A 10,216-nucleotide genomic window follows, 5' to 3' on the forward strand; every position below is an offset into this window, starting at 1 on the left:
TTTCTGTTTCTTTTTTCCAACTTCCATTTGTGTTGTTTGAAGTTTCTGTTGCGTCTCCAATGTTTCCTTCTTTCTTGTGAAACCTCAAAACTCCGGAAAAACACTTGTGACTGTCACAGTCTCACAGACATGGTTCTTCCGAGTAGTCAGCTGCACAGCTTGCAGCTCTGCGTTTTGCCTTGTCGGGTTCCCGTCTCCAACCGTTTTTCTTCCCCAAAAAGGTATTTAGAATTTCATTTCCTCATCTTTTCAATTACCAAGTGAGGGTTTTTTATAATGCCAGTTTTTGGTTGTTTGATGGCATTGGCATTCATATGGGGTTTAAAGGGTTTATTCCGTTAATTGGTTAATGGACTAATTGTAGCAAACGTCCTTGAACTGTAGTTCGAGTTGCATTTTCGTGTATGAAACCGAACGTTAGGTTCTTTAGCGTCCGAATTTGGTCCAGGTTTGCACTCTTGGTCCTGAAAACCAATTCATTTGAACCCCATCACTTGGTAGTGGTACTTGGTTGTTGTTAACCTTCAAGTTTCATGCTTTGTTTCTTGGTAGATTTTATATGTTCCTCTGATTCCTAAGTATTTGTCAACTGGGTAGTACTTGAAATTCTCAACTGTTGATTGTAATGCGAATTGAGAGATATCGGGTGTTCAACTGTTGGGTAGTGCCGAATTCTTTTGATACAAGTGTGAACTTGTTGGAGTTTGAAGTTTGGTAGATAAAGGGGCTGGCTCAGTTGCCTGGAAGTTTAGTTTCTGTGTTAGTGCCCGGATGGAGAGGAAGTACGACAACAAGACTCATTGTTTTTTCGATTCGGGAGTAGGGCTTGAAGTAGAGGGATAACGTTTGCACCCCTCACCTGAGGAACCAACCTAGTCTTAAGGAAGAACTTTCACATCCGGCAGCAGGAATTGAACCTACAATGTTACCGGCTCTAATGGCGGATAGAGACTGATCAAAAGATGAGTACTTTCTGCAAGGACTTATCTGGTTTCATTAAGCCCTTTCTTTGCAGATTGACATACTCGGTTTCTGATATTCTAAATACTTCAGCTCAAACTCCTGCATATCTTCGAGGAAATTGTCTGCTTAAACCACCTTATTATTTTAACTAGTACTAGATGCCTTTCTCATGCTGTTGCCTATTTAAAAGTATGTGTTCCTCCTGTAGAGTAGGAGTTTGATGACAATAATGGTTTACTGATGAAAATGTCAGTTAATGTGCGATGCCATATACATAAATTCTCCGTGTCGAGCTCTGTTTCATAAGCCCTTATCATCTGTTCGGTATTTACAGAACCAAGATGCACGGTTATCACATTTAAGTTTTGCAAGCAGCATATGGTGTTATGAATGAAAAGCTTTCCGATTTCTATCTCAAGCATATTGTGATAAATACCATATTATGTAACTGACAGAAATTGTAATTTGGAGTACAGTTGTTGATGTCTGTATTTGTGCAACCTAGTTATGATACATACATTGGGGCTATTGATGCACAGTTATCCTGAGTTTTAGCGTACATGAGCCATATGATGCTAACTTTGATATGATACTTAACAGGAAATTAATGCCATGCCACTTTTGGTGGATCAAATCTCCGTCTTTACATGCATGTAGTTTCAACAGAGGTGAGAATATTGTTTGTATGCTTTATCATGTGTGAATGCATTGATATTCTGCTTTATATTTTGATCACTCACTAGGGATATCTTACATATGTTTATTCTTTTTACAGGAAAATCTGAGGCCAGTTCTCAAGGGGCAGAAAATAAGTTAGATTCCACTGTGTATATAAATGTTGAAGACGATTCGAATGACAAACTCTTTAGTGCAGACCCAATTAATATTTCTCAGGTGAGAGCATTAGATAGAAATTTTTTTATTTATCTGTTCAATTTCTAACGAGAGCATTAGATGGATGAATCTGCATTAGATATAATTGTTTTTTAATCTGAAAAAAAGAACAAATCAGTTTTGCTGAATTAGAATTGATTAAAGCGGGTAACAGCTTAAACCCCTTTCGAGGTTCCTCTATTTAGTGGATTCACCCGTTTACTCTCTGTTATCAACTATTTGTATCCATGATAAATTGAACAAACTCATCATATTCTGAATCTTTTAATTCCGGGGAAACCTGCTGGCTTCAGATCTTGCATTTTATTCATATCATGGCGCTACTAGTATTTAGTAAATTTCTTGATGGAATTTGGTGTATTTGCAGGTTCACCTGACTAAAGTCATGATGGGATTGGTGTCCTTTTATTTCTCAATTAGACTTGTGCAGTCAAGTATTTTTAATACTTTCATCAAGATTGTCCAAGCAAAACTTCCCTATATCATTCAAACTTTCGGGGCTGCCACCTTGCCCCTTGCCTGTGTTTCTAATTCTTTGAATAAACCCTTGCCTCGTCCGTTGGATGTGTCTTTTCCTTCATTTCAAGATATTAGATGGAGCTTTGCACGGTTACTGTATCTATTTAACATCCAACTTGAGAAAAATGTTGCCACGTAAGTGAAGATTTTGGATAGAGCTTTGCAAAGTTACCGTTCTCGTTTGGCTAAATTCTTTTGTAAATGTTTTTAGGTTCTTTGTGGTGCTCCTGGTAGCATGCTTCTCATTTGTTGTCATTGGTGGCTTCCTATTCTACAAGTTTAGGTAACCTATAATCCTTTCTAAGAGCAGGTCGAATTACTTTCTCTGGCATATTCTGCTTCATGTTGCTTTATGGTAGTTCATTATATAGCAATCTTTTTCTTGGTGTCTAGACTATTAGATTGATATAAATTGATGGCCCATTTCATAACAGCTGAAGTTTTCTAATACGGTATCACCGTATCAGAGCTTTGGTAGCAGGAGGTCCTGGATGTGGAACCTTCAATCCGTTCACTACTTTTTTGGTGCAGGGTGGGGTTTCAGCTATATTTTTCTTTCTGTTTGCCTGGCAACATGGAAAGCAAGAACGGGTTTTGTGTAAGGGACGGTGTTAGATTGATATACATTGTTGACCAATTCCCAAACAGCTTAAGCATTTGGGGTCTAATCGTTGTCTATCACAAATGAATTGCTGAAAGAATATGGTTTTGTCTCTTCTATCCATCTTCTTTACAAGGATCTCAGCATCTTAGACCAACAATTATTTTATATTCTAACACTCCCGTCAAATGCTGGCCTCTTTTCACCATTAAAGGCCAACATGTGGAATTCAACTTATATTGGTTACACTTGCATGATTTGACCAGGATTTCTTGCTTTGATATCATGAGAAAGTTTGTTGTTATCACACTATTCCAAAAAACTTGAAGCTGTTATGATGTCGGCTGACAATTATTTGATATTGTAACGGTTCAGCAGTCTTATTAATGGTATTATTTTTAAATGAATTTATTCCTCATGCTTGTTTACAATCTGAATGCATTTCAAATTACACAGGGGTAGTAAGGAGTCTTTGGAGGACTGCTTCTGGGAGGCTTGGGCATGTCTGTGTTCATCATCGACACATCTAAAAGTGTGATGTCGTTTTCTACTTTTATCATTTGGTTCATTCTATAAGCTTTCGCTCATTCTGTATTTTCTTAAATGATTGTAAATAACATGTATTGTACGATGTACACTGCAGCAAAGAACACGCATTGAACGTGTTATTGGTTTTGTTCTTACAATATGGGGCATATTAGTTTACACTCGCTTGTTGAGCACAATGACTGAACAGTTCAGGGTAAGTTCTTGAATCATGGAACATTATCGTACATCTAACTTATATGTAAACGGCATCCTTATGGCCATGATTTGCACAGACCAATATGTACAGGCTGAGAGAGGGCGCACAAATACAAGTTCTGGAGACTGATCATATCATTATTTGTGGAGTGAACAGTCATCTTCAGTTCATACTGAAGCAACTAAACAAGTATCACGAAATTGCTGTCCGCTTAGGTACTGCTACAGCTAGGTAATCTAATACTTGTACTCGGACAGAGGTTCTTATATCAGGATTGTGTGGTTAAATTACTGGCTTGTGTTGTTGTCTTGCTTACATGTTCACAGGAGGCAGAAAATTCTTCTTATGTCCGATCTCCCAAGAAAGCAGATGGACAAGCTCGCGGACAATTTAGCCAGAGATCTTATTCATATTGATATCCTTTCAAAGAGGTGCGGCTATAAGAAATCATCTAAGTCATTTCCGTCTGATTTTGGAAGGCCTCGGTGCAATGAATATAAAAATTAACAAAGTAATAAATGATGTAATAGGTAATTGGATTTGATAATAAAATAGAGACTTTGTGTGCTTCTGATTCTTACATTGAGGCTCTACTCTTACAGTTGCAGCCTTAGTTTAACAAAATCATTTGAAAGAGCCGCTGCCAACAAGGCACGTGCAATAATTATACTGCCAATGAAGGGTGACCGGTGAGAACTTGATCAACTTTAACTTCTATGTGAGAGATCATCTTAGAGTATACAAGATTTTTGTTAAAGTTTCTTTGGAATTTCCTAGTTTATTACAAATTTCTTCTCTTTCAAACGTGTTTTGACTTCACATCCTCATCTGTTTAGGTATGAAGTTGACACCGATGCTTTTTTGTCTGTTCTGGCTCTTCAACCTATTCCTAACATGGAATCTGTCCCCACAATTGTTGAGGTATATCACTAATCTCTGTGTCTTCGTACTAAACTTTATTACAAAGTGTGCTAAAACCATGTTAAATTTTCCCTCCCCAATGAATGCAGGTTTCAAGTTCCAATACGTGTAAGCTCTTAAAGTCAATCTCAGGGTTAAAAGTAGAGCCTGTAGAAAATGGTGCATCAAAATTATTTGTTCAATGCTCTCGTCAAAAGGGACTCATAAAGATCTACAGGCACTTGCTTAATTATCAAAGTATGGTACAAGTCTCTTTCGAAGAAATAACTAATTTTCTCGTGAGGATGCTTATGAAATTCTATTTTTGAACCCTCAAAGTTAACTTTATGCATTACCAAAAGGACATGTGATTAACGACCAACAATCGGAAAGTTACAGATGAAATGTTATTGCTGTAATGATAATTTCTCCCATTTTATCAGTTGTGCATTTATTTGTGGTAATAAATCGATACCTTGAGGCCCTACTATCTTTACAAATATCAGTTTGAAATCTTTAGGCGGTAACTAGAAATTAGACCTGTCAACCCAAGTCACGTGTTGTTCTTTTTACTACGGTGATTATTTCTAAATCATGTTGGTTATCAGGCAACTGGAACCATCTCTCCGATCATTTCTGAGATGGCACACTAATTGATATCATTTCTGCTCAGTGCAGAAAATGTATTTAATCTTTGCAGTTTCCCAAGTCTAGCGGGGATCAAGTATAGGAGGTTACGACATGGGTTTCAAGAGGTAACACCATCTGCCAAATGTAATTCTGCTAGTGAAGAACTTATTGCGGCTGGCTGATTTGGAATTTCTCTGACTGGATATCCCTTTCAGGCAGTTGTTTGTGGGCTTTATAGGAACGGGAAGATAGACTTCCACCCCAATGACAGTGAAATCTTGCGGGAAACTGACAAAGTATGAGAAGTTCTGGACTTAATTTACATTTTTAATTTGAACTAAAACAAGCACCAGTAACTTTGAGATTTCTTTTGACTTGTGAAAAATGGAATCATAAACACAATGTTTGTTAAAGTTTTGTTTTGTAAATTTCTCTACACACCAATGGTTGATTAGATTGTTTACTTTCGCAGTTCCTGTTTTTATTTATCATGAGCAGACAATTAGACAAAAGTGCGGTAAAATTTGATAATTACAAAATAGAAGAAAGAAACTAAGATGATCATGGAAACCTGAGCGATTCACTCTGTGACTGCTTCATTTGCTTTGGTATTTGCTTTATGTTGTTTTGCTGGCTGAATGGATCGTGGTTAACCATCATTTTTATTTATGAGCTCCTAACGTTGTGCACTTTCGTCTTGTAGGTATTATTCATTGCACCTGTTAATGGGAGTAAGACACCAGATGTTACTTATTCGAATGTTGTCAAAGAAATAGGCGCTGATCAAAGTTTGGATGATCTAGAAACAAACGGTGGTACTCACCCGCATTCCTTGCAACTGGTGAAAACACGACTTGAGAACATTGTCAGGCGTCCCAAGAAACCAGGCTCTAAGGTGTGACTTTACTAAGACATAATTGCTTGAAGGCCACCAGGGCTTGATAGATTTGGTCTCCAACTCTGAATAAATTTGTTCTTATTAATGCAGGCTTCAGATTATAATCTGGGACCAAAAGAATTTATACTTCTGCTTGGATGGCGCCCCGACATCGTAGAGATGATTGAAGAATATGACAATTATCTTGGACCTGGCAGTGTCGTGGTATGTTCTAATTCGCTTGGAACTCTTTGTGGATCCTATACTCAGCAATTTCCCTGAACTGTAAAACAATGTTCTAATTAGTAAAGGTGTATTGTTAATTACGCAAGTGCATGTGTGATGGAATCGTGGAGAGGTAGTTATATTACATTGATGCAAGGTACTCCAAAGTAACAGAAGGCGGTGAAAATTGCTAATATATCAACTGCCCTGATCTGTAAAGCATTAGTAAACCTACATTGTTACTTACGCAAGTACATGTGTGATAAAATTGTGAAGAGGTAGCTATATTAAGTGGCTGCAATGTACTCCAAAAGTAATGTGAAGGCGGTGAAATCGCCAACAAATCAATTGGGATGTTATTGCAATTTTCTTCACCTTAAGGAAGCATGATAAAGACTAAGCAATACTAGAATTTTTTGTCTTCACAACCAGGAATCATTGTTTTATATATGCAGGAAATTCTGTCAGATGTACCGTTAGAGGACAGAACGAAGACGAGACAAGTTTCTGAACACGGAAAACTCAAACACATCAAGGTTTCTCATCGGGTACTGCCTCACTCTTTCAACCTAGAGAGTGGAACCTTCTGGTGTCATTATGGATTTCGTTTCTTTCTCGATACTAGTTTTCTCTGGAAGTTTCCTTTTTTGCCCTTTAAAACTTCCATTTTTTTCAATGTGCTGCAGATTGGAAATCCATTGAACTTTGAAACCTTACAAGATACCATAGAGCATATCCATAATTCATTGAAGAACGAAGATGTTCCCTTGTCGGTGGTTGTAATATCCGATAGAGAATGGCTTCTCGGAGGTGAACACACTTGAATTCCTCCCTCCCTTCTCTTTTCTTGGTTTTATGAAGTTTAAATTAGCTTTTGGTTGCATTGTGTTAAAGTACCCTCTCTTCAGATCCAACCAGGGCAGACAAGCAATCCGCGTATTCTCTTCTTCTTGCCGAAAATATTTGCAACAAACTTGGTGTAAAGGTAGGTCAAGTTCATTTAAACATCAGTACCTCATTTCCAATTTTGTAAAATTTCAAACTCTGAGTTTAATTAATTAAATAGTTTTCACAATAACTTAGTCATAATTGTCACCTAGAGCAGACAAAGGAAGTAACAAAGTGGTGTACTGCAGGTACAGAATCTTGTTGCAGAGATCGTGGACTCGAATTTGGGCAAACAAGTACGATGCAGCAGACTTTTCTCAATGAATATGATTTTTCTATCAAATATTTTTCAATATTAACATTATTATACACCCCAAAATCCCTGCAGATCATGAGAATTAAGCCGTCCCTGACTTACATTGCCTCAGAGGAAGTAATGAGCCTCGTAACAGCCCAAGGTATTGAATCATTGTACTAGACTTAGTTCTCACCGCATATATAATGGTCAAATTCCAAAATAACAAGTCATTATTTGATTGTGCTTATCAGTTGCTGAGAACAGTGAACTAAATGAAGTGTGGAAAGACATTCTTAATGCCGAGGGTGATGAAATATACGTAAAGGTAATCACCTTGAATCCTGAATTTTAATATGCTATGATTTTGATCCTGGTTGGACGTTGTCTTTTTTATATTTTCAGCTACAGGATTTGGATTGGATATCCGTTAAAACTGTATATTTAAACTTTGACTGTTTTTGTTCCAACAGGATATCAGCCTCTATATTAAAGACGGAGAGAACCCTTCGTTCTTTGAGCTTTCTGAAAGAGCACAACTGCGGAAAGAAGTGGCAATAGGTTATGTGAAAAACAACAAGAAGGTAAAAACATCTTGATTTGATTCGGCTCTGAAATTGGTTTAGACATCTCATTCATATCTTATGTCACGGTGCAGGTTATCAATCCAGTTCCCAAGTCCGAACCCCTCCCCCTTGAGTTGACAGATTCGTTGATAGTTATATCTGAACTCGAAGGAGAACAACCTATCGTTCTGTAGACTCTACATTTGGTCGCCGGTCCATTGTTTTCGTTGCTGTTGAGTGTTATATGATTTCAAGTTGAAACGTTCACCCAAATTTTGGTCGTGAAAGTCTGAATCCCATGCTAAATAGAAGCACTCATGTTTTGACAGTGAAAATGTTCTCCGAGCTTGTACCATAGAACCGGTATTAGCACTCATGTTTTGCAGTATTAGCTTCTTTTCTGATGTGAAACACTGTAACACTGGTGCAGGGAACACACAAATTCATGGAAATTTGTCCAATAAAGGAAATCTGGAGGTTGAGTATTCACCCCCTCCTAGAATATTGGATTAACAATAACAAGCATTGTTTACCATGTTACTATACCTTGATATTGTCTTTAGAATACTGCTAGGTGCATCAAATTTGTGCACTAAATTTGTACACACCCAATAATGCCACACCAATCATATTTACACTTTAATTCAAGTTGGGAATTTGATTAATAATTGTAATGAAAATTTAGGAAATACCCCAAAATGGGACATTTTCTTAATCTTTGGATAGAAATAAGATTTTTTGAATATGCACAAAGCATGCACGCGCCATGCACAGTTGCTGGACAGAAATAAGATTTTTCTACACCTTGAAATGACCTAATTGCCCTCATATATAAATGGGTTATCTCCTCCCATTTTTTGATTTCTCTCTCTACTCTCTTTCTGTCAAAGAATCCTAACGATGCACTCACCCTTTAACAACCCACCTCACCGGCAGCAACCCTTTCTCTCTCATCAATAGCCGTCCTTTCACCCATCCCCTCTCTCTGTTTTCGAATTGGTGACCCAAGATTCAGATCACATCTAACTTTTGGGTGGCAAGACAATTCCCATCTCACAATCCCAAAAGCTTGGTGTGTAATGGATAATAATTCATCCAACAAAGCTCTCATAAAGGTTGCAGGTGGGATTAGATGAATCAACATGAGCCAAGCCACTCAGTATTACGGTCTGGTGGTATTACTCTTCACTTGGAAATGAGAGGTCTTAGGTTCGAATCTCGTGGATGGCGAATTCGATACCAAATTAGGTTGCCCATTGTGTGGCTTAACCAAACCCCCCTCCCCTTAGTGTAAAAATATCAATGTATTAAAAAAAACATAAGCTAAAGCCCAATAAGAGTGATGCGGGTTTCTTTACGATATTTGGGGAATAATTTTTTTTAATTTTTTAAAGGTTTGTTTATGGGTTTTGATTTCAAAGTGTAATATTTATCAGTATTAATTTTTGGGTTCATATGTTTTATGGCTGTTGGGTTTCTTGGCTTTACCTGTATTTTGTGAGTTCTTGGGTTCTATGGCTAAGGTCAAATGTTTCTTGGCTTTGGCTTCAATTTTTTTTCTAGAAAACTATACATTGTATGCACACGAGATGCATAAAGGAGGTCAAATTGGGGTTTGTGCTCAATTATTGTAGTCTAATTTTGACATAACGCAATTAACAATGACACAAAATCAGACGCCCTATACGATTCGAACCTACGACATCGGGTTTTGGAGACTTAAGCATGCTTTGTTCATGCTTTATGTTGTGCTTCTTTTCATTTAAGAAAGCAAACATTGTTAATGTTACCAAAAACTTCTCCCTTTTCCATTTACTAACAAAAATATATGAGAACTAAATTTGAAGACAAGTAAAGGAAAAGAAACGAATCTAGTCCCTATTAAAAACATTTAACATATCACAAAAAAAGTTCATTTCTTGATGCCATCTACACGAATTGCAGCTACTGAATTTGTCATGGCACCAGAAATCCTAATAGGGTTGGACTGTGAAAGGACCTTGTGCACTTCCACAATTGCTGCATGCTTTGACGGCAACATTGTCCTCATGAAGTTTTATTATTCTACTTCTAACTTGTCCGAAAAAGATTTTATGAAAGTTGAGGTTATTGT

General features: G+C 37.3%; 1 protein-coding gene across 1 annotated transcript; it reads left to right on the forward strand.

The window, feature by feature from the left end:
* On the forward strand, positions 1-8,609 carry LOC137731586 (putative ion channel POLLUX-like 2). The gene is made up of 24 exons (XM_068470740.1): positions 1-221; positions 1,564-1,631; positions 1,739-1,857; positions 2,225-2,511; positions 2,588-2,659; positions 3,434-3,509; positions 3,621-3,719; positions 3,799-3,953; positions 4,049-4,153; positions 4,325-4,411; positions 4,559-4,643; positions 4,733-4,880; positions 5,301-5,377; positions 5,468-5,548; positions 5,956-6,147; positions 6,241-6,354; positions 6,810-6,902; positions 7,041-7,164; positions 7,263-7,339; positions 7,491-7,538; positions 7,631-7,700; positions 7,792-7,865; positions 8,011-8,121; positions 8,196-8,609. The coding sequence occupies exons 1-24, from the start codon at positions 130-132 to the stop codon at positions 8,295-8,297; spliced, it is 2,556 nt and encodes an 851-aa protein (XP_068326841.1). The 5' UTR covers positions 1-129; the 3' UTR covers positions 8,298-8,609.
* The last annotated feature ends 1,607 nt before the right edge of the window (positions 8,610-10,216 follow it).

The sequence above is a fragment of the Pyrus communis genome, chromosome 4 (genome assembly GCF_963583255.1).
Source record: "Pyrus communis chromosome 4, drPyrComm1.1, whole genome shotgun sequence".
NCBI classification, from domain to species: domain Eukaryota; kingdom Viridiplantae; phylum Streptophyta; class Magnoliopsida; order Rosales; family Rosaceae; genus Pyrus; species Pyrus communis.